At 56.8% G+C, this 23,137-nt stretch overlaps 1 protein-coding gene across 4 annotated transcripts; it reads left to right on the forward strand.

Annotated features, from left to right (window-relative positions):
* The first annotated feature begins 459 nt into the window (after positions 1-459).
* On the forward strand, positions 460-23,032 carry EHMT2 (euchromatic histone lysine methyltransferase 2). 4 transcript variants are annotated; one of them, XM_066262951.1, is made up of 28 exons: positions 460-550; positions 1,198-1,264; positions 1,360-1,578; positions 1,714-1,967; positions 2,850-2,934; positions 3,030-3,070; positions 3,231-3,386; positions 14,026-14,160; positions 14,237-14,351; positions 14,509-14,610; positions 14,835-14,983; positions 15,084-15,227; positions 15,309-15,544; positions 15,624-15,806; positions 15,913-15,995; positions 16,289-16,395; positions 16,492-16,614; positions 16,690-16,791; positions 17,611-17,715; positions 17,809-17,963; positions 18,049-18,216; positions 18,910-19,054; positions 19,385-19,462; positions 19,709-19,824; positions 19,933-20,019; positions 21,854-21,935; positions 22,051-22,226; positions 22,534-23,032. In XM_066262951.1, the coding sequence occupies exons 1-28, from the start codon at positions 509-511 to the stop codon at positions 22,712-22,714; spliced, it is 3,636 nt and encodes a 1,211-aa protein (XP_066119048.1). In that variant the 5' UTR covers positions 460-508; the 3' UTR covers positions 22,715-23,032. The 4 variants fall into 4 exon arrangements, with proteins under 4 accessions (XP_066119048.1, XP_066119136.1, XP_066118875.1 ...); XM_066263039.1 differs by having other exon boundaries at positions 461-550; positions 21,857-21,935; XM_066262778.1 differs by lacking the exon at positions 460-550 and having other exon boundaries at positions 940-1,264.
* Positions 23,033-23,137: the final 105 nt, after the last annotated feature.

Below are 23,137 nucleotides of genomic sequence, written 5' to 3' on the forward strand. Positions count from 1 at the left end.
AAAGGAGGACATGAAGCAGCATGCTAGTAGCAGCCAAGAGTGAAGGTGTCCTCTGTGCGTCCCTATCGCCCCCTTCTTGCTCGTTAGACAAGCAAGGCCAAACTTGAGGCTGTGCCTTCTATCTGGAGACCCAGAAACTAGAAAGTACCCAGAAGCGGGAGAAGCACGCGCAAGCCAGATGGGAAATAAATAGAACTGCTGCTGGGAGGCTCGGAGACTCCGCTTGTCACCTAAAAACTTGGTGTGGGGTGGGCGAAGAGGCCACACCTGGACTCAGGCGTGCCTGGCCTTTCGGCCACCGCCGAACTGAAACTAGGAACGGCTGGATGCTCCCCCGCACCCTCCAGCCGAGGGCTAGCCGCCGCCACGACCACCTCCAAGGCCCCTCTCCGGGGAAAATGGCTAGAAAGCGCGCGGTGGCTCCTTTAAGGCTCCTCCTGGCCCTGCCTCCCCCTCCCACGTGACCCGGGGCGGCCGCGCGCCGGCTCGGCCCCCAGCGCGAGCGGCGATGGCGGCGGCGGCGGGAGCTGCAGCGGTGGCGGCCGCCGAGGTGCGGAAGGGGAGGGGGAGAGGCGGGTGCATGCCCGCGCGCGCGCCCGGGGGAAAGCGCGCGCCCGTGCAATGCTCCGGGGGTGCAACGGGGCCGGGGGGCCCGAGCGGGACTTGCAACACTCTGGAGGGCCAGCACCGGGGGCGGATGAGGGGACCAGGGGGTGGGAGGTGGGGGGAGTGGGCACGGAAGCGCGCGTGCAGCCGCTGGCCGTCCCCGAGTGGGCGGCGGGCGCCGGGGCCCCCGGAGCACGCGCGCGGGGCACGAGGGGCCGTCCGCCGGGCTGGGGGGCAGCGGGCGCTGGAGGGGTTGGTGCCCGGGGTCCCCGCGGCCTGGGGGACAAAGGGGGAGCGGCGCGTGCAGCCGGGAGGAGGGGGCGGGGCCGGTGCGCGGAGGCCCCGCCCCCTCCCCCTCCTCTCTTCGCGGCCCCAGAGATGAGGGGTCTACCGAGAGGCCGGGGGCTGATGCGGGCCCGGGGGAGGGGTCGTGCGGCCCCTCCGGGCAGCCGCGGCCGCGGAAGGGGGGGCGCCCAGAGAGGAAGAGGTAGGCCCCGGAGCCTACTCTCTCTTTCCAGGGCCCAGGCGTCCTGGGCCCCCCAACTTCCGACCGGACTGACCAGCCCCCATCTTCCCTGTGTCGCCTCCCAGGGGGAGGCCCCCGCGGAGCAGGCGGCTCTGCTGCTGGACAAGGAGCCCAGAGGGGCCACCGAGAGAGGTGAGCGACGCGGAAGCGGGCCCGACCGGACCTTCCCCTCCCCGGACCGGGACGCGCTGAGCGCGCAGCCCGGAACTTTCTCTCTTCCCTTGCAGTTCATGGCTCTTTTGGGGACATCCCTCGTAGTGAAGAGACCCTGCCCAAGGCCAACCCCGACCCTCTGGAGCCTGCTGGCCCCACGTCCCCAGCCTCTGTCACCGTCACTGTCGGTGACGAGGGGGCTGACACCCCAGTGGGAGCCACACCACTCATTGGGGATGAACCTGAAACTCTTGAGGGAGATGGGGACCTCCAAGGGGGACGCATCCTGCTGGGTAAGAGGCTGCGGGGGGGGGGGGGGGGGGGGAGGACGGCTGGCCGGACGACGACGGGGTGGGGGGGGAGGGGAAGGGGGGGGCATACTCTGCCTTCCTTCTAATCTTGCCTCTGCCTGCCTGTCTCTTTTCCAGGCCATGCCACAAAGTCATTCCCCTCTTCCCCCAGCAAAGGGGGTGCCTGTCCCAGCCGGGCCAAGATGTCAATGACGGGGGCTGGAAAATCACCCCCATCAGTCCAGAGTTTGGCTATGAGGCTGCTGAGTATGCCAGGGGCCCAGGGGGCCGCTGCACCAGGGCCTGAGCCCTCTCCAGCTACAGCCAGCCCAGAGGGGCAGCCCAAGGTCCACCGAGCCCGGAAAACCATGTCCAAACTGGGAAACGGACAGGTGAGGATTTGGGGGAGGGTTGTGGGGGTGGGAAAGGTCATCAATCCTCAACCTTTTCTGGGCTTTTTTTTTTTTTTTTTTTTTTTGGCTAGATAAGGCAAGTTGATAAAGCAGTATGTGATCATGAGGGGACATGCTTAAGGGTTACAGGGATTCAACATAAAGAAGGTAGTTACAGGCTTAAAAGAATCTTTTGGGCTTTCTTATACTTTAGCTTTAGGTCTGTTCTAATCCATTCACAGCTTTACATTATCTACCAAGGGGCTATTTCAGGTCACCACCTGGGCTGGGGCTTAACGTGTGAGCAGACAGGTTCCTGCCTTCCTAGAGTTTGCATTCTTCGGGAGAGAGAAGTAGAAGAGATAAAGGTCAAAGGGTTTATTTAAGTAGTTAATGTCTTCATTACTCTTAAGGTAGTGATTATGTAGAGAAACTTCAAACCACTCTCCCTTTTTACCCTCCAAGCAAGCCCCCAGGGAACTTTCTCCTCCCTTAGAAACTGCCCCTGCCAGTTAGTGAGGGCCATAAACAGGACAGGAGGCCCCAGAGTCTCACAGGCTGTGTGACAATGTTTTTAGGGCTCTTGGTAGCAGGGGGTGTGGTTTGGGCAGCTTTACTCAAGGCCTTAACCTTTGTTTTCTCATCTGTAAAGTGGGAAGAAAGGGCTGCTGCCCAGGTGAAGAAGTGAGGGTTAGGTGTGGGATGTGCTTGATACACTTCCTCTCAAGAGACAGCAGTTCTTGTTATAACCGCATCTGGTTAACGGCAGCTCCTGGTGGCATTTTTGAGGGTGTGGCTCACCACCCCAGCCCCAACTGGGGTTAGCTTGGGCCAGACCTTCGAGGTTCCCTGACCCTCAGTGGACCCCCTCTCTGTCCCTAGCCCCCAGTCCTCGAGAAGCGGCCCCCTGAAGTACAGCATTTCCGCATGAGCGATGACGTGCACTCCCTGGGGAAGGCGGCCTCAGGTCAGTCCACCCCCCACCCCCCTGCAGCTGACTCTGTACAGAGCTGTCCTGAGGGTTTAGAGTACGAGCCAGGCTCCTTTCTCCTCTCCTTCCAGATGCGGCCAAAAGGAGGAAGCTGCACTCAGGCGGTGGCCTGGTGAGCAGGGAGAGGCAGAGAGCAAGGCCTCCCCACCTGGGGGGGGGGGCAGGGCGGGGGCTGCTGCAGGGGTTCCGCAGATGGGGTCTGCCTACCGCCATCCCAGGGCAAGGGTGGGTGAGGAGTGCCCGTGGCCTCCATGGTTCTCACTGTGTTCCAGTCGGAGGACCTGGGCTCCGCCCGGGGCTCAGGAGACATGAGCCTAGCGAAGGCGACCCCGGGGCCCCTGGACGAGTGGGAGACGGTGGTGGGCGACGACTTCAGCCTCTACTACGACTCCTACTCTGTGGATGAGCGCGTGGACTCCGACAGCAAGGTGAGGGGCGCCCGCCGGCCACCCACGTCCGGGCCTCGCTCTCCCGGCTCTCTTGCTCCTGTCCCTTGTCACCCTTCCTGTTTGTGTCTCCTGAACACCCACTGGCTTATTACCCCATACCGTCCGTAACTAGGGCCACGTGTGCTGCGCCCCAGTCCGCCCCCCTCCTCTGTGCAGTGACCGCCATCCACTTTAGGGTTGAATTGTTGTTTGCTCGGACACTCCTTGACTCTTGGTTTGCTGTTGTCGCACACGTTTGCATATGTACTGTAGTCTTGCCTAATTTGCTTTTTTAGTTCGTGTTTTATCGTCGAAACTTTCAAATATGGATGATCTTTGAACAACACAGGTTTGACCTATGTGGGTCCTCTTATACACAGTTCTTTTTTTTTTTTTTTACAGAGACAGAGAGTGAGTCAGAGAAACGGATAGACAGGGACAGACAGACAGGATCGGAGAGAGATGAGAAGCATCAATCGTTAGTTTTTCATTGCGCATTGCAACACCTTAGTTGTTCATTGATTGCTTTCTCATATGTGCCTTGACCGCGGGCCTTCAGCAGACCGAGTGACCCCTTGCTGGAGCCAGCGACCTTGGGTTCAAGCTGGTGGGCTTTTTGCTCAAGCCAGATGAGCCCGCGCTCAAGCTGGCGACCTCGGGGTCTCGAACCTGGGTCCTATGCATCCCAGTCCGACGCTCTATCCACTGTGCCACCGCCTGGTCAGGCTCATTATTTTTTTTAAGTAAGAACTGTAAATGTATTTTTTTTTCCCTTAGGATTTATTCTCTTTAGCTTACTTGATTGTAAGAACACAGTATATATTACACATAATACACAGAATATATGTTAATCAATTGTGTACGTTATTGGTGAGTCTTCCGGTCAACAATAGGCTATTCATTCATTTGAGGGGGAGTCAGAAGTTATACGTGGATTTTCGACTGCATGGTGGGTTGGCACCCCTAACCCACGTGTTCAAGAACCAACTGTATATACACAGAAGAATAGAAGTGTGAGCCCCATGTAGCTGTCACCCAGCTCCAAATATGTGGGGTGATTTATTTATTTTATTTATTTTAGTGAGAGGAGGGGAGGCAAAGAGACAGACTCCCGCATGCGCCTAACTGGGATCCACCTGGCAAGTCTGAGGGGGGGGCATGCTTTGCCCATCTGAGCTGTTACTCTGTTGCTCAGCAACTGAGCCATTTTTTTTAGTGCCTGAGGGGGATCCCATGGAGCCATCCTCAATGCCTGGGGCCACCTTACCCAGAATCCAATCAAGCCATGGCTGCTGGAGGGGAAGAAAGAGAAAAAGATGGTGGGGGGGGGGCAGATGGGCGCTTCTCCTGTGTGCCCTGACCGGGAATCGAACTCAGTACATCCACACACTGGGCGGTCATTCTACCACTGAGCCAACTGGCCAGTACTGTTTTATTTTATTTTATTTTTTTACAGAGACAGAGAGTCAGAGAGAGGGATAGACAGGGACAGACAGACAGGAATGGAGAGATGAGAAGAATCAATTAGTTTTTTGTTGCGCATTGCAACTCCTTAGTTGTTTATTGATTGCTTTCTCATATGTGCCTTGTCCGCGGGCCTTCAGCAGACCGAGTGACCCCTTGCTCGACCTTGGGCCCAAGCTGGTGAGCTTTTGCTCAAACCAGATGAGCCCACGCTCAAGCTGGCAACCTCGGGGTCTCGAACCTGGATCCTCCACATCCCAGTCCGGCGCTCTATCCACTGTGCCACCGCCTGTTCAGGCTACTATTTTATTTTACATTCAATATTATTTTGTATTAGTTTCAGGTGTCCTTTTTTTTTTTTAAGTAAAATTGTTTTTTTTTTTTTAAGAGCGAGAAGAAGGGGGAGAGAAAAACATCGATTTGTTCCACTTATTTATACACTCATTGGTTAATTCTTAGATGCGTCCTGCTCAACGATAGAACCACAACCTTGGCGTATCAGGATGCTGGTCTAACCAATGGAGCTACCCAGCCGGGGCCCAATCTGTACTTCTTAATCCTTTCACTTTTTTCATCCAGTCCTCAATCCCCTCCCTTCTGACAACCATCCGTCTGTTTCCTATGAGTTGTTTCTGTTTTGTTTGTTTGTTTATATTGTTCTTTAGAGTCTATACCAGTGAACCCTATAGCATTTCTGTTTCTCTGACTTGTCTCACTTAGCGTGGTACCCTTAGGTCTATCTCTGCTGTTGCAAATACAGTTGATTTTTTTTCTTTTTCTTTCTTTTTTTCTTTTTTTTTTTTTGGTATTTTTCTGAAGTGAGAAGCGGGGAGGCAAAGAGACAGACTCCCACATGTGCCCGAGATCCATCTGGCAAGCCCACCAGGGGGTGATCCTTTCCTCATCTGGGGCGTTGCTCTGATGCGACCAGAGCCATTCTAGTGCCTGAGGCAGAGGCCATGGAGCCATCCTCAGCGCCCAGGCCAACTTTGCTCCAATGGAGCCTTGGTTGCGGGAGGGGAAGAGAGAGAGAGAGAAAGGAGAGGGGGAGGGGTGGAGAAGCAGATGGACGCTTCTCCTGTGTGCCCTGGCCCGGAATCGAACCCAAGACTTCCACATGCTGGGCCAATGCTCTACTGCAGGGGTCCCCAAACTACGGCCCATGGGCCTCATGCGGCCCCCTGAAGCCATTTATCCGGCCCCCGCCGCACTTCTGGAAGGGGCACCTCTTTCATTGGTGGTCAGTGAGAGGAGCACATTGACTATCTAGCCAAAAGCAGGCCCATAGTTCCCATTGAAATACTGGTCAGTTTGTTGATTTAAATTTACTTGTTCTTTATTTTAAATATTGTATTTGTTCCCGTTTTGTTTTTTTACTTTAAAATAAGATATGTGCAATGTGCACAGGGATTTGTTCATAGTTTTTTTTTATAGTTCAGCCCTCCAATGGTCTGAGGGGCAGTGAACTGGCCCCCTGTGTAGAAAGTTTGGGGACCCCTGCTCCACTGCTGAGCCACTGGCCGGGCCACAGCTGATTTTTTACACTGACTTTATTTTTCAGTTACAGTAGACATGTGATAATAGTTCTGGGCGGTCTGACCAGTACTGGCGCAGTGGATAGAGCATTGACCTGGGACGCTGAGGACTGAGGTTCAAAACCCCAAGGTTGCCAGCTTGAGCTCAACGTTACTGGCTTGAGCGCGGGCTCAACGGTTCAGTGAGCCCCCACCCCACCCCCCATCAGGGCACGTATGAGAAGTAATCAGTGAATGACTAAAATGCCACAACTCCGAGTTGATGCTTCTCATCTCTCTCCCTTCCTGTCGGTGTATCCCTGTCTGTCCCTCCCCCCTTCTCTCTCTCTCTCTCACTTAACAAAAATTAAAAATAAAAATGTTTTAAAATATACACACACACACACACACGTGTGTGTGTGTGTGTGTGTGTGTGTGTGTTAGTTTTGGGGCCCTGCCCGGTTTGTTCAGTGGATACAGTGTCAACCTGGCATATGGATGTCCCAGGTTCAATCCCCGGTCAGGGCACATGAGAAGCGACCATCTGCTTCTCTCCCCCTTTTCTCCCTTCCCTTTCTGCAGCCAGTGGCTTGGTTGGTCCGAGCATCAGCCTCAGGTGCTGAGGATAGCTCAGTTTATTCAAGCATTGGCCCCAGACGGGTTGCCAGGTGAATCCCGGTCAGGACACATGCAGGAGTCTGTCTTACCATCTCCTCTCCTCTCGCTTAAAAAAAATTTTTAATGTATATATATATATATACATATATATATTAGTTTTTGGTGTACAACATAGTGATTATGAACTGATGGCCCCAAAAAGTTTAGTACACATCTGACACCATACTTAGTTATTACAGTATTATTGACTATATTCTCTATGCTGTACTTTACATTCTGGTAACCATTTTTAACTGGCAAGTTGTATTTTTTTTTTAATTTTTCAAATTAGTGTTTTGGGTTTTTTTGGACAAATACCCAGAAGTGGAATTGCTGAATGTGCTAGTTCTGTTTTTCGTTTTTTGAGGATATGAATTTCTACCAACAATTCGCGGGTCCCCTTTCTCCACTTCTTCACCAGCACTTGTTTGTTGATTTATTTATTTATTTATTTTATTTTTTTTTTTTTTTTTCCATTTTTCTGAAGCTGGAAACAGGGAGAGACAGTCAGACAGACTCCCGCATGCGCCCGACCGGGATCCACCCAGCACGCCCACCAGGGGCGATGCTCTGCCCACCAGGGGGCGATGCTCTGCCCATCCTGGGCGTCGCCATGTTGCGACCAGAGCCACTCTAGCGCCTGGGACAGAGGCCACAGAGCCATCCCCAGCGCCCGGGCCATCTTTGCTCCAATGGAGCCTTGGCTGTGGGAGGGGACGAGAGAGACAGAGAGGAAAGCGCGGCGGAGGGGTGGAGAAGCAAATGGGCGCTTCTCCTGTGTGCCCTGGCCGGGAATTGAACCCGGGTCCTCCGCACGCTAGGCCGACGCTCTACCGCTGAGCCAACCGGCCAGGGCTTGATTTTTTTTTTTAAGAGAGAGAAAAGGGAGGAGAGAGGGAGAGGCGAGGGAGACGGGAAGCATCAACTTGTATCTCCTTAGTTGTTCACTGATTGCTTCTCCTGTGTGCCTTGACGGGGGTGGGAGGGGCTCAAATTATGCCAGCTGACCCTTGCTCAAGCTAGTGACCTTGGGCTCAAGCCAGTGACCATGGAGTCATGTCGATGATCTCACACTCAAGCTGGAGACCCCACGCTCAAGCCAACGAGCCTGTCCTCCAGCCAGTGACCTCTCAGAGTTTCAAACTGGGGCCCTTAGTGTCCCGGGCTGATGGCTCAGTCCACTGCGCCACCACCGGTCAGGCATTTGTTGATTTATTGACGATAGCCATTCTGACAGATTTTAGGTTCTATCTCACTGTGTTTCTTATTTTTATTTATTTATTTATTTACTTATTTTTGTATTTTTCCGAAGCTGGAGACAGGGAGGCAATCAGACAGACTCCCGCATGCGCCCTACCGGGATCCACCCGGCACGCCCACCAGGGGCATGCCCATCTGGGGTGTAGCTCTGCTGCAACCAGAGCCATTCTAGTGCCTGAGGCAGCGGCCACAGAGCCATCCTCAGCGCCCGGGCAAACTCCAGTGGAGCCTCGGCTGCGGGAGGGGGAGAGACAGAGAGGAAGGAAAGGGGGAGGGGTGGAGAAGCAGATGGGCGCTTCTCCTCTGTGCCCTGGCCGGGAATCAAACCCGGGACTCCTGCACACCAGGCCGATGCTCTACTACTGAGCCAACCGGCCAGGGCTATTTTTTTTATTTTTTAATTTTTCTGAAGTTGGAAACAGGGAGGCAGTCAAACAGACTCCCGCATGCGCCCAACCGGGATCCACCCGGCATGCTTACCAGGGGGTGATGCTCTGCCCATCTGGGGCGTTGCTCTGTTGCAACCAGAGCCATTCTAGCGCCTGAGGCAGAGGCCATAGAGCCATCCCCAGCGCCCAGGCCAACTTTGCTCCAATGGAGCCTTGGCTGCGGGAGGGGAAGAGAGAGACAGAGGAAAGAGAGGGGAGGGGTGGAGAAGCAGATGGGCGCTTCTCCTGTGTGCCCTGGCCAGGAATCGAACCTGGGACTCCTGCACGCCAGCCTGACGCTCTACCACTGAGCGAACCGGCCAGGGCCTTGTTTGTTATTTTTAATTTTTCCATTTATTTGACAGTGTAGGGGGAGGGAAAAGGGAACAGAGAAGTATCAACGTGTTTCTTTTTTTTTTTTTTTTCAGAGACAGAGCGAGAGTCAAAGAGAGGGATAGATAGGGACAGGCAGGAACGCAGAGAGATGAGAAGCATCAATCATCAGTTTTTTGTTGCAGCTCCTTAGTTGTTCATTGATTGCTTTCTCATATGTGCCTTGACCGTGGGCCTTCAGCAGACCGAGTGACCCCTTGCTCAAGCCAGCAACCTTGGGTCCAAGCTGGTGAGCTTTGCTCAAACCAGATGAGCCTGCGCTTAAGCTGGAGACCTCAGGGTCTTGAACCTGGGTCCTCCACATCCCAGTCCGATACTCTATCCACTGCTCCACTGCCTGGTCAGGATCAACGTGTTTCACTTAGCCTTAGCCGTTCCATTTAGTTGTGCACACATTGATGGCTCCTCCTAGGTGCCCTGCTGTGGGTTGATTTCTGACCTGGGGCACACTAGGTTAGTGCTTTATCCACTGAGCCACCGGCCAGGGCTACTGTGGTTTTAATTTGCATTTCCCTGATGATTAGTGGTGTTAAGCATCTTTTTTTGTTTTTATTGATTTTAAAGACAAAGAGGGGAGGTGGAGTAAGAAGTATCAACTCTTCACATGAGTCCTTCATGGGTTACTTTAGTAAATATCTTGACCGGGCAAGCCCAGGGTTTTAAACCAAGGGACCTCAGCGTTCCAGGTCGCTGGTCTATGCCCACTGCACCACCACCAGTCAGGCTGAGCATCTTTTCATATGTCTATCTCTAGGTCCTCTTTGGATAACTGTTTATTCAGGTCCTATGCCCCTTTATTTATTTACTTGTCTGTTTGTTTATTTATTTGAGGGGAACATCAGTTTATTTCGTTCCACTTTAGGTATGCATTCATTGGTTGATTCCTGTACGTGCCCTGACTGGGGACCAGACCCACCCCTGGGCATATCAGACCCACTAAGTTAACAGCCAGGGCCTGCCCTTTTTTTTTGGCTAGTTTGGTGAGGGTTTTTTTGTCTTGTTTTGGGTGTTTCAGTGCTATGAGTTTCTGGTGTGTTTTCAATGGTTCACTTCTTATCAGATGTATCATTGGCAAATCTCTTCTTCCGTTCAGTAGGTTGTCTTTTTGTTTTGTTGATGGTCTCCTTTTCCTTGCAAGACTCCTTTGTTAGATATAATCACGTTTGTTTATTTTCCGTTTTGCTGTCTTTGCCTGAGAAGACAGAGCCAAAAATATGCCGCTAAGAGCAGTGTTAGCATACTGGGTCTGTTTTCTTCTAGGAGTTTTGTGGTTTCGGGTCTTACATTTAAGTCTTTGATCCTTTTTGAGTTTATTCTCTCAAAAAATTTTCTTTCTCAAAAAATTTTTATTACTGATTTTAGAGCGAGAGGATGGGAAAGAGAGAAAAACATCAATTTGCTGTTCCATTGATATATGCATTCACTGGCTGATTCTTATTTGTGCCCTGACCGGGGATCGAACCCACAACCTTGGTGTATCGGGACTATGTTCTACCAGTGTTTTTCACCTGCCAGTCCATGAAAGAGTTAACTAGCCTGATGTTGTATAAAGATTATAGGTCCAATGACTATAGACTCTGCAATCTTCATACATATGGACCAGCGTGACATTTCTGGCACACCTACACAAACCAGATGAGCCAGGGCTTGAGTTTGTTTTTTTTAAGATTTTATTTACTGATTTTACAGAGAGAGGAGGGGGGAAGCAAGAAGTACCAACTCATAGTTGCTTCACGTTAGTTGTTCATTGGCTACTGGATGTGCCTTGACCGGGCAAGCCCAGGGTTTTGAACCCGCAACCTCGGCTTTCCAGGTCGACGCTCTATCCACTGCGCCACCACAGGTCAGGCTGGAGTTTATTCTCAGGTGTGATATAGGAAGGTCATCCAGTGTTACTCTTTCGTACGTGCCTGTCCAGTTTTCCCGACCGCGCTGATGGAAGAGACCCTTCTAGCCCGCTGCATGCACGATCTTGCCTCCTTTGTGATTAATGCACAGCTAGTCCTCTCACTACTCCTCCCCAAGGCACACCTGCTGGATTATTTGAATGCAAATCCCAAACAAATCATGTTATCTAGAAATATTTCCACGTGCATCTCTAAACATAAGGCCTCTTTCTCTTTTACTTGGGGTTTTTTTAGGGGAGTGTGGGGGAAGGGAGAGAGATGAGAAGCATCGACTCACAGTTGTGTCACTTTAGTTGTTCGTTGACTGCTTCTCATACGTACCTTGACAGGGGTAGAGGGGGAGCTCCAGGTTAAGCCAGATGAGCCTGGCACTCAAGCGGGTGACCTCGGGAGTTTCAAACCTGGGACCTAGTGTCTCGAGACAGCTCTTTGTCTCTCTGTTCACTGCGTCCCCGCAGTCAGACTCCTTCTGTTTCTTAGCATCACCACGCGACTGTTTTCACATCTAAACCACTTCCCAGTGGTTTTTTTTTTAAGGTGTTTTTTTGTTTGTTTGTTTTTTTACAGAGACAGAGAGGGAGTCAGAGAGAGGGTTAGATAGGGACAGACAGGAACAGAGAGAGATGAGAAGCATCAATCATCAGTTTTTCGTTGTGACACCTTAGTTGTTCATTGATTGCTTTCTCATATGTGCCTTTTTTTTTTTTTAATTTTTTTATTTATTTATTCATTTTTAGAGAGGAGAGAGAGAGGAGAGAGAGACAGAGAGAGAAGGGGGAAGGAGTTGGAAGCATCAACTCCCATATATACCTTGACCAGGCAAGCCCAGGGTTTTGAACCGGCAACCTCAGCATTTCCAGGTCGATGCTTTATCTACTGCGCCACCACAGGTCAGGCTCATATGTGCCTTGACCATGGGCCTTCAGCAGACCGAGTAACCCCTTGCTCAAGCCAGCGACCTTGGGTCCAAGCTGGTGAGCTTTTGTTCAAACCAGATGAGCCTGCGCTCAAGCTGGCGACCTCGGGGTCTCAAACCGGGATCCTCTGCATCCCAGTCCAACGCTCTATCCACTGCGCCACCGCCGGGTCAGGCCCAGTGGTTTTGATATTATCACTTTCCTACCATTTAGTCTTCACATCTCAGGGGTTTTTTTTTTGTATTTTTCTGAAGCTGGAAACGGGGAGAGACAGTCAGACAGACTCCCACATGCGCCCGACCGGGATCCACACTGCACGCCCACCAGGGGGCGACGCTCTGCCCACCAGGGGGCGATGCTCTGCCCCTCCCGGGCGTCGCTCTGTTGCGACCAGAGCCACTCTAGCGCCTGGGGCAGTGGCCAAGGAGCCATCCCCAGCGCCTGGGCCATCTTTTGCTCCAATGGAGCCTCGGCTGCGGGAGGGGAAGAGAGAGACAGAGAGGAAGAAGAGGGGGAGGAGTGGAGAAGCAGATGGGCGCTTCTCCTGTGTGCCCTGGCCGGGAATCGACCCCGGGACCTCTACACGCCAGGCCGACGCTCTACCACTGTGCCAGCCGGCCAGGGCCTCAATCATTAGTTTTTCGTTGCAAATTGCAACCTTAGTTGTTCATTGATTGCTTTCTCATATGTGCCTTGACTGCGGGCCTTCAGCAGACCGAGTAACCCCTTGCTCAAACCAGATGAGCCCGTGCTCAAGCTGGCAACCTCGGGGTCTCAAATCTGGGTCCTCCACATCCCAGTTCGACTCTCTGTCCACTGCACCACCGCCTGGTTAGGCTCTTTTTTTTTTAAGTCATAGACAGAGGGACAGATAGGGACAGACAGACAAGAAGGGAGAGAGATGAGAAGCATCAGTTCTTTGTTGCAGCACCTTAGTTCACTAAGAAAGCAATATTATTGCTTTCTCATATGTGCCTTGACCGGGGGCTCAAGCAGAGTGAGTGATCCTACGTTCAAGCTAGCGACCCCGTGCTCAAGCTGATGAGCCTGCATCCCAGTCTGACGCTGTATCCACTGCGCCACCGCCTGGTCAGGCTGCCCCTTATTTCTTGTACTTGTAAACTTAGCAAGCTAAAAGAGTGACCGAGCCTGACCAGGCGGTGGCGCAGTGGATAGAGCGTCGGACTGGGAGGTAGAGGACCCAGGTTCGAGACCCCGAGGTCGCCAGCTTGAGCGCGGGCTCATCTGGTTTGAGCAAAAAGCCCCCCAGCTTGAACCCAAGGTCGCTGGCTCCAGCAAGGGGCTACTCGGTCTGCTGAAGGCCCGCGGTCAAGGCACATATGAGTAAGCAATCAATGAACAACTAAGGTGTTGCAACGCGCAATGAAAAATGAATGATTGATGCTTCTCATCTCTCTCTGTTTCTGTCTGTCCCTGTCTATCCCTCTCTCTGACTCTCTGTCTCTTTTAAAAAAAAAAAAAATTAAAAGCGTGACCGACTTCAGGTGCACCCTCCCCCACGCCACCGCACCCACTGGTATGAGCGCTTCCTGCCGCCTCACATGAGGAGAGACAGAATATCTGGTCTCTTATCAGTGATGTTGAGCTCCGTCGGTGGATTTAGGTAACGTTAACTTGATCCTCGTTGTCGAGTTCCTCGTTAGCTTTTCACCGAGTGTTTTTAGTAGCCTTTGGTCGTCTCAGCTATTCGTGAACTTCACGGAAGGAGTATACGTTACATCGTTACATACGCATGCTGTACATTTCCTTTCTGGAACATACCTTTTGCTGTTGTTTTTGCTTAATAGCGTCTTGCCGAGAGTCACATGTTGCTCTAAGCCGCACCCGCACCTCCTTTTCCTTGCTGTGTCGTATTCCACGTCCCTCTCTCTGTCCAGCTCTTGTGGTGCTTTCCTTGTAAGCGCTCGTCTCCGCTGGAGAGCCCTTCCGGGTGGTGGTGGTTTTCTGCGGTCCACCGTATTGTTCGAGTCCCGGGGGTGGCTGTGAGCTAGCTGCTCTGCCCCCTCCCAGGTCCCTGCAGGAGAGATCTGTGGCCCAGCAGTCACTGTGCCCTCACCCCCACCTTGCCTCTGTCCCAGTCTGAGGTTGAAGCGCTGGCGGAACAACTGAGTGAGGAAGAGGAAGAGGAGGAGGAGGAAGAAGAGGAGGAGGAGGAGGATGACGAGGAAGAGGAGGAGGAGGAAGACGAGGAGTCTGGCAACCAGTCTGACCGGGTGAGAGCTGGAGGCTGGCCCCCGCAGGGCTGAAGGACCGGGGCCAGGCTGCCTAACACTGCCTCCTCCTCCCCAGAGTGGGTCCAGCGGCCGGCGGAAAGCCAAAAAGAAATGGCGGAAAGACAGCCCATGGGTGAAGCCGTCTCGGAAACGGCGGAAGCGGGAGCCGCCGCGGGCCAAGGAGCCACGAGGTGAGGAGGCCCCTCTGCTCTGGGGTCCCTTTCTGCAGCCCCCGCACAGCCCCAGAAAGCACGCACAGACACACACTGAACGCATGTCCGCCTGCATGTCCCCACACGTCCCGGTGCCCTCGAGCTCGCACTCTCCCTCTCTCTGTCTCTGTGTCAGGAGTGAATGGTGTGGGCTCCTCAGGCCCCAGTGAGTACATGGAGGTCCCTCTGGGGTCCCTGGAGCTGCCCAGCGAGGGGACCCTCTCCCCCAACCACGCTGGTAATTGCCAACTGCTGGGACAGGGAGCCGCTAGGGGGCGCTCTGAGGACTGGAGGGAAAGGGGCGGAGGGGCCTCCACTGGTGCACGGGTGTCCACGGCCAGGTTTTGGGGGTTCCGGAGCATGAAGGGAAAGGCAGGCTGGGTGGGGGGTGAACGGCCCCACTGGGGGTCCCGGTGGGTGAGGGGCAGGGTCTCCCTCAGCTCCCTTTGTCCTCTGTCCAAGGGGTGTCCAATGACACGTCCTCGCTGGAGACGGAGCGTGGGTTCGAGGAGCTGCCCCTGTGCAGCTGCCGCATGGAGGCGCCCAAGATCGACCGCATCAGCGAGCGGGCGGGGCACAAGTGCATGGCCACGGAGAGCGTGGACGGCGAGGTGGGCGCGTGCGCATGCGCAGGGCTGGGCAGTTGGGGAGAGCGGGCGCTTAGCCTGGGCCCCAGCTCACCTCTCTGCCCGCACCCGTCCCGGCCCCCAGCTGTCAGGCTGCAACGCCGCCATCCTCAAGCGGGAGACCATGAGGCCGTCGAGCCGCGTGGCCCTGATGGTGCTCTGTGAGACCCACCGTGCCCGCATGGTCAAGCACCACTGCTGTCCCGGCTGCGGCTACTTCTGCACGGCGGTGAGCGGCCCACAGGCAGCGTGCGCCCCCCTCCCCCAGAGGCGGCTCTCGGAGCCTGACCACACTGTCTCCCTACCCCAGGGCACCTTTCTAGAGTGCCACCCCGACTTCCGTGTGGCCCATCGCTTCCACAAGGCCTGTGTGTCCCAGCTGAATGGGATGGTCTTCTGTCCCCACTGTGGGGAGGATGCGTCTGAAGCCCAGGAGGTGACCATCCCCCGGGGGGACGGAATGACCCCGCCAGCTGGCACTGCCGCCCCTGCCCCCCCACCCCTGGCCCAGGATGCCCCCGGGAGAGCGGACACTTCCCAGCCCAGGTACTGGCCTCCCCTTGCCCACGCTCCGTCTCCTGTTCCTTCCCCGTCGCCCCTGAGACACGAGCCCCTTCTCCCACAGCGCCCGGATGCGAGGGCAGGGGGAGCCCCGACGCCCACCCTGTGACCCCGTGGCTGACACCATCGACAGCTCGGGGCCCTCCTTGGCCCTGCCCAGTGGGGGCTGCCTTTCAGCCGTGGGGCTGCCCCCGGGGCCCGGCCGCGAGGCCCTGGAAAAGGCCCTCGTCATCCAGGAGTCAGAGCGGTGAGTGGGGGCAGCTCTCTGGCACAGAGACATGGTTGAGGCTTGGGGGGGCAGATCTGTGGGTACTAAAGCTGGCGCTCGAGTCTGAGGAGCCCCCCCACGGCAGGCGGAAGAAGCTCCGCTTCCACCCGCGGCAGCTGCACCTGTCCGTGAAGCAGGGGGAGCTGCAGAAGGTCGTCCTGATGCTGTGTGAGTACCCGCTCCTTCGTTCAGCACAGCTTGGTTGCGCCCCGGAAATTGCCGGGCAGCGGGCTGGGACCAGGAGTGCGATGGAAGACTTGCCCTCACCCCAGAGGTTAGCTGCCCCGCCCAGTGCCCAGCGGCAGTCGGGACGGGCCGCGGCGAACTTGGCCAGTGCGGGTGCCCCCAGGTCCTTCCTCTGACACGTGCCCGAGAAGCCTTCCCGGAGGAGGTGCCACCCACCCCCTAGCTTGCTTACCACTTGTCCCTCCCTCTCCCGGTGTGGCGGGCTCTCCCCGCAGTGGACAACCTGGACCCCAACTTCCAGAGTGACCAGCAGAGCAAACGCACGCCCCTGCACGCCGCTGCCCAGAAGGGCTCCGTGGAGATCTGTCACGTGCTGCTGCAGGTCAGCGCGGCCGGCCCACTGCCTCACTGACCAGGCCCCGCCCCCACCCCCTCCCGGCCCCGCCCTGGTACCAGCCCACGTCCCCCCTCCTCACAGGCTGGAGCCAACATCAACGCCGTGGACAAGCAGCAGCGGACGCCGCTGATGGAGGCCGTGGTGAACAACCACCTGGAGGTGGCCCGCTACATGGTGCAGCGCGGCGGCTGCGTCTATAACAAGGTGGGCGGCACGGCCCAGGGGCGGACCCGGGGTGCAGGTGCCCGCCGGGGACTCACCCACCCGCGTCTCCCTCAGGAGGAAGACGGCTCCACCTGCCTCCACCACGCAGCCAAAATTGGGAACTTGGAGATGGTCAGCCTGCTGCTGAGCACGGGACAGGTGGACGTCAACGCCCAGGTCAGAGGCCCAGCCCTGCGTTCATGCTTCTCCTCACTCTTCTTCTGCTGCTTCTCACTGTCAGGCTTTTTGTTTGTTTGGTTTTTGTGTGTGTGTGTGTATGAAAGAGAGAGAGGGACAGACAGGAAGGGAGAGAGAGAGATGAGAAGCATCAATTCTTCGTTGTGTCTTAGTTTTTCATTGATTGCTTTCCAACATGTGCCTTGATGAGGGGACTACAGCCAAGCCAGTGACCCTTGCTCAAGCCAGTGATTTGGGGGTTTCAAACCTGGGTCCTCTGCGTCCCAGACCGACGCTCTATCCAAGTAGTATTTAGAGCCACGAGTGGCTGCCTTCAGCTCTGTTGTGTCCAGTGAGACTCACTGTGAACTCTTCGTTTTCCTAGTGGTAGATGTGTTTCCCTCCGTTGTCCCCTTCTCCGTCCGTCCTTTGTCCGGAGGAGCCCCTGGAGGTTGCTGCGTTGGCTTTGACAGGACCCAGCAGCCTTTGGGAGCACCTGGCCTTCCAGCTCATTCGCACACCCTAGTCTGTGTTCCTAGGGGTGGTTGTCGTTACTGGGTCGCTGCGTTTGGACTTCTGACTAGGCAGACTTAGGAAGTGCGTGTTCTTTAGAGAGAGAAAGTACTCCGCGGCCTTGAGCAGCAGACGCTACAGTTTCACCGATAGATGAGAGCTGACCCAGAGGCGTGGGGGACTTGCTCAGGCTGCGCTGCTGGCTGCGGAGCACGCGCTCTCCACCACCTGCGCTCTGGTGAGCAGGGCTGGCCGCTGGGCCTGCCCCCCATTCTCTTCCCTGTCTCCCTCCCTCCGCACCCACAGGACAGTGGGGGATGGACACCCATCATCTGGGCCGCAGAGCACAAGCACATCGAGGTGATCCGCATGCTGCTGACACGGGGGGCCGACGTCACCCTCACAGACAACGTGAGTGCGGGTGTAGTGGGGGTAGGGCAGGTGGGGCTGGCCCCGGCCCCTGGGGCTCACTGCCCCGGCCACGCCGGCCCCCCCCCTGCGCAGGAGGAGAACATCTGCCTGCACTGGGCTTCCTTCACCGGCAGTGCTGCCATCGCCGAGGTTCTGCTGAACGCCCGCTGCGACCTCCACGCTGTCAACTACCACGGGGACACGCCCCTGCACATCGCGGCCCGGGAGAGCTACCACGACTGCGTGCTGTGAGCCCCGCAAACCCCGCGCCCCCGCGCAGCTGCAACCTCGCCCAGCTCCGGGCCCCACAAGCGGCTTCCTCTCCCCTCCCAGGCTGTTCCTGTCACGCGGCGCAAATCCTGAGCTGCGCAACAAGGAGGGGGACACTGCGTGGGACCTGACTCCGGAACGCTCCGACGTGTGGTTTGCACTCCAGCTCAACCGCAAGCTGCGGCTCGGTGTGGGAAACCGGGCCATCCGCACGGAGAAGATCATCTGCCGGTGAGCATGCGCCCTGCGGCCCAGGACGGCCCGGCCCCGCCCAGGCTGGCCACGCACGGGTCACGCAGCCACACCCTCTGGGCTAGCCACGCCCTGCCCTGGTCTGGTCACACCCCGGTCACGCTCACGCACCAGGCCCCCAGGGGACCCTAGAACATCCCGGGACCCTCCCTGGGCCCCACAGAATCCTAAGCAGCACTTCCGGTTCCCCCTACCAGGATTGTCAGATATAACAAATAAAATACACAATATCCAGTTAAAATAGAATGTCAGATGTACAGTTTATACTTTTTTAGTGTAAAAGTGTCCCGTGTAGCCAGCCCTGGCCAGGTAGATCAGTTGGTTAGAACAGTGGTCCCCAACCTTTTTTGGGCCACAGACCGGTTTTATGTCAGAAAGTATTTTCACTGACCGGCCTTTAGGGTGGGACGGATAAATGTATCACGTGACCGAGACAAGTGTCAAGAGTGAGTCTTAAACGGATGTAACAGAGGGAGTATCCTGTGCAGTATTTGGGACATAGCTATTCTAAAAAATTATTTCTTGTTTATCTGAAATCTGAATTTAACTGGGGCCCTACACTTTTATCTGGCAACCCCATGTTCCCGGGGAACACCCAGACCTCCCCCTTTCCGGCACCCTGGGCTCTTTCCTTGGACCTAAGGGGATCCTCAGCCGGTTTCCCTTTGCCAGGGACGTGGCTCGGGGCTATGAGAATGTGCCCATCCCCTGTGTCAATGGCGTGGACGGGGAGCCATGCCCAGAGGATTACAAGTACATTTCGGAAAACTGTGAGACATCCACCATGAACATCGACCGCAACATCACCCACCTGCAGGTGAGGGGGGCGGGCTGGGGTCCTCCAAAGGGATGCCACAGCCACCAAGTTCTGTGGGGCAAGCTGTGGGCCCAGAAGGGCGTCTGGTCAAGGGGGTGGGCCGGAGGGAGGTCTCAAGTCCACCTGGAGAAGGTGGCTTCTACTAGGACACACCAAGGTGTCAGGCAGGCTCCCGGTGGTCCTAGAGGGCACGTCTTCAGCAGCATCCTCATTCCCTTCGCCATGGAGCCGGCACCACCCACCACCCAGAAACGGAGACCCGGCCTAGAGAGTGGGCAGCGGGTGGGGGCAGGGCGGACTCGGGATTGAGTGCGTCTGCCTCCTGCCCAGCACTGCACGTGTGTGGATGACTGCTCCAGCTCCAACTGCCTGTGCGGCCAGCTCAGCATCCGCTGCTGGTACGACAAGGTACGTGCCGAGCCGCCTGCCAGCCTCGAACACAGACTCCCTGCGACCTTGTTCCTCGCCTCCTACCCTGTGAGGGACAGAGCAGAGAGGGCAGGGCCGGGCCTGGGAGGCCTGAGTGGTGTCCCCCAGCCCTGTCTCCTGTCTGTCTGGGTTGGTGTCAGGGGGGCTTTCTCTGTGGGGCCTTGGGGGTCCTGGCGGCCGAGATGGGGTCGCGCAGAGCCCATTGTCCTCCCGTCCCTCCGCCAGGATGGGCGGCTGCTCCAGGAGTTTAACAAGATCGAGCCCCCGCTGATCTTCGAGTGCAACCAGGCCTGCTCCTGCTGGAGAAACTGCAAGAACCGCGTGGTGCAGAGTGGCATCAAGTGAGGCCCTGACCCTGGAGACCCCCACCCCCCACCACACACACACACACGCACACGCACACGCACGCGCGGTCACCCGCCCACCATCGTCCCCTCTCCCACCCCTAGGGTGCGACTGCAGCTCTACCGCACGGCCAAGATGGGCTGGGGGGTCCGCGCCCTGCAGACAATCCCGCAGGGAACCTTCATCTGCGAGTGAGTGGGGCAGGGGTGAGGGGGGGCCTGCTGACGCTGCTTCTGCCCGCCTCCCTGCCCGCCTCCCTGGGGTCCCACCTCCTGTCCCTGCCCCATATCCGGCCAGCCCCTCTGCCCCACCCCCACAGCCAGGCACCCCACCTGCCCCGCTCTGCCCAGGCCACAGGGTTCTCCATCCTCGCTGCCCACGTGCCCCCTACTTCCCAGTCGCGTACCTCGCTTCCCTGCCCCTCAGAGCGGGTGAAAACACCAGCTGGGGAGACACGCCTGAGTTTGCGCCCTGCTTGGCCGCTGGTGGCCCTGGCACCGTCACCTGGCCTTGTTGAGCCTCATTCTTCTGCCCGAAGTGGAGGGGGCACCTTTCCGTCCACCTTCTCTATCGGTTCTTCCTCTGCCCAGCGTCTTAACCTCTCTCTGTCCCCTGGGTCCCGTCCCATGGCCTTCGAGCTTATCTAGGTCTCCTTTGACCTTGGAAGGGGAAAAAAACCACCCTGGCCAGTTTGCTCAGTTTGTTAGAGCATCGTGCCTGTACGCCAAGGTTGTGAGCTTGGTCCCAGGTCAGAGCACGGGTAAGAATCAGCCAGTGAATGCGCAAATGAGTGGAACAGCTGATCCCTCTCTCCGTCTCTCCTCTCTCCTTCTCTCTATTGTGTGTGTGTGTGTGTGTATGTGTGTAACTTACAGGATGGGGGGAAATACATTAGTAGGTGTACAGTTCTTATGGAAAATAATACAATATTAATAATACCAGAATAAACTGTGTTTTGCATTCTCACAACTGGAAATCTACTTAAAAAGAAACAAAAACAACCCCTTGCTCTGGCTGAGTAGCTCAGTTAACTACAGCGTCCCGATACGCCAAGGTTGTGGGTTCGATCAGTGGTCAGTACATGTGCAGGAATCCACCAGTGAGTTCATAAGTTAGGAACAACAAAGCAATGTCTGTCGCCCTCCACCTCTTTCCCTCTCTCAACTCAAAAACTCAGTTTTTCAAAAGAAAACCCTCCAGCCCCACTTGCCTGTTTCCATTTTCTTTCCATGGTGTCATCTGTCAACTTCTCAAACAAGCAGCCCCTTCTTCCCGGGCCTCAGTTTCCCCACGGCCCACTCACTGCTCATCCTGTCACCCCTGTGCAGCTGCTGCCTTCTGACAGCCCCAGCCCACCGCGGCCCTCGTTCCGGGGCGCCGGCCAGCGCCCGCAGCTCCAGCTCAGACCCTGCCCTCACCTCCGGCCGTCCACCCTTCCTCTCCAGCAGCTGCTCTCCCTCTGCTCCGGGGGCGGGGGGGGGGGGCGTCCTGGCCCCGGCTGCTTCCCCATGCTCCTCGCCGCGCCGCCTGGCCCCTGTCCCTTCCTGCAGCACTGACCACTCCTGCAGCCTGCCATTGCCACCCTTGCTGGGTGACTCCTGGGCGACAAAGCTCCCAGGGTCTCAACCCGAACAGCAGACCCCACCCAAGCCCGTGGCCCCTGGGTGATCGTCGGAGCCCAGAGGCCTGGCCTGGAGGCCCGCCCCTCACCTCCCACAGCCCGTCTCCAGCCTGTCCCCTGCCAGCGCTCTCGTGGGTCCCTGCCTGTTGTGGCTCTCCGGTGGGGACCTCACATGCCAGTGTCCCCATGTCCCTCCCTCCCAAGTGAGGTCCACTGTCCTCAGGACCCACTGGGCCTCGGTCACCCGGCCAGGTCCCAGCAGTGTTGACAGTCTGTGACACTCGGAGACACTGGCTGGGGCGTCTGGCGTGGTGGACGAGGAGCCCTGGGTCTTGAGGAGGAGATGCGCTGGGAGCTGGCCCCATCACCCCTGCCTCCCTTCAGAACCTCCACTTCCTGCCCAGCAGGTATGTCGGGGAGCTGATCTCCGACGCGGAGGCCGACGTCAGAGAGGACGACTCTTACCTCTTCGACTTAGACAACAAGGTGGGAGGAGGCCCCTCGGTCCCCTGCTCCCCGTCGGCAGGTGGACCCCCGGAGCGAGGGGCGCTGGCCTGGCACAGAGGGTGGTCGAGGTTGAAGCATGCCACCCTCCCCTCAGGACGGAGAGGTGTACTGCATCGATGCACGTTACTACGGCAACATCAGCCGGTTCATCAACCACCTGTGTGACCCCAACATCATCCCTGTCCGGGTTTTCATGCTGCACCAAGACCTGCGATTTCCACGCATCGCCTTCTTCAGCTCCCGAGACATCCGGACCGGGGAGGAGCTGGGGTGAGGCTGCAGCTGCGGCCCGGCCAGGCCCAGCACCCGGAGAGTGGGGTGGCAGTCCTGGGGGTGGCATGGCTGCTTAGACAGCAGTGTGTGGAAGTGTCCCTGCAGGGAGGGCCTCTTAACTGGCCTGAGCCTCACAGGATTTCCATTCAGTAGGTTGGGGCCCAAGACTCCGCATTCAGCCAGGTTCCCAGCAGAGCTGGCACTGCGGGTCCGTAGGACAGAGGACCTAGAGCCTGGCAGGAAAGGGGGGGTGCTGGGTTCCCTCCCGGGGGGTCCCCACAAGCCTCTGGTGCTCTCCGGGCAGGTTTGACTACGGCGACCGCTTCTGGGACATCAAGAGTAAATACTTCACCTGCCAGTGTGGCTCTGAGAAGTGCAAGCACTCTGCGGAGGCCATCGCCCTGGAGCAGAGCCGCCTGGCCCGCCTGGACCCCCACCCGGAGCTCCTGCCCGAACTCAGCTCCCTGCCCCCCGTCAATCCCTGAGAGGGGCCGGGCCTCCCCCTCCGCCCCTGGATGGCCACCCGCTCGCAGCTGCCTGTCACCTGCTGCTGGCACCCTTGCCCACACCAGGGGGCACTGCCCTGCCGTCAGGCCCTCGGGGCCTTCACACATTCCTGGGCGGAGGTCCCCACCAGGCCCTGGAGGTCTGACTGCCCCTCTCCCAGGGCTGGCTCCTCCCTGGGGGGGTGACTTCAGGGCTGGCCACCCCCCTGGTCCCCGTCCTCAGCTGAAGTTCGATGAACTGAAATGGGCCTCTGCCACCCAATTTACTTTGTTCTCAATAAATGTTGGGTTTGCTAACAGTGTGTGGGTGACTGTTTGGGGGGTGGGGAGACGGCACACGCAGCCAGAGGGAGTGTGGGTCCCAGGGGCAGAGCAGGACGGGAAGCAGGCTGGACTGGTGTG

This window comes from Saccopteryx bilineata, chromosome 1, assembly GCF_036850765.1.
Source record: "Saccopteryx bilineata isolate mSacBil1 chromosome 1, mSacBil1_pri_phased_curated, whole genome shotgun sequence".
Taxonomy (NCBI): domain Eukaryota; kingdom Metazoa; phylum Chordata; class Mammalia; order Chiroptera; family Emballonuridae; genus Saccopteryx; species Saccopteryx bilineata.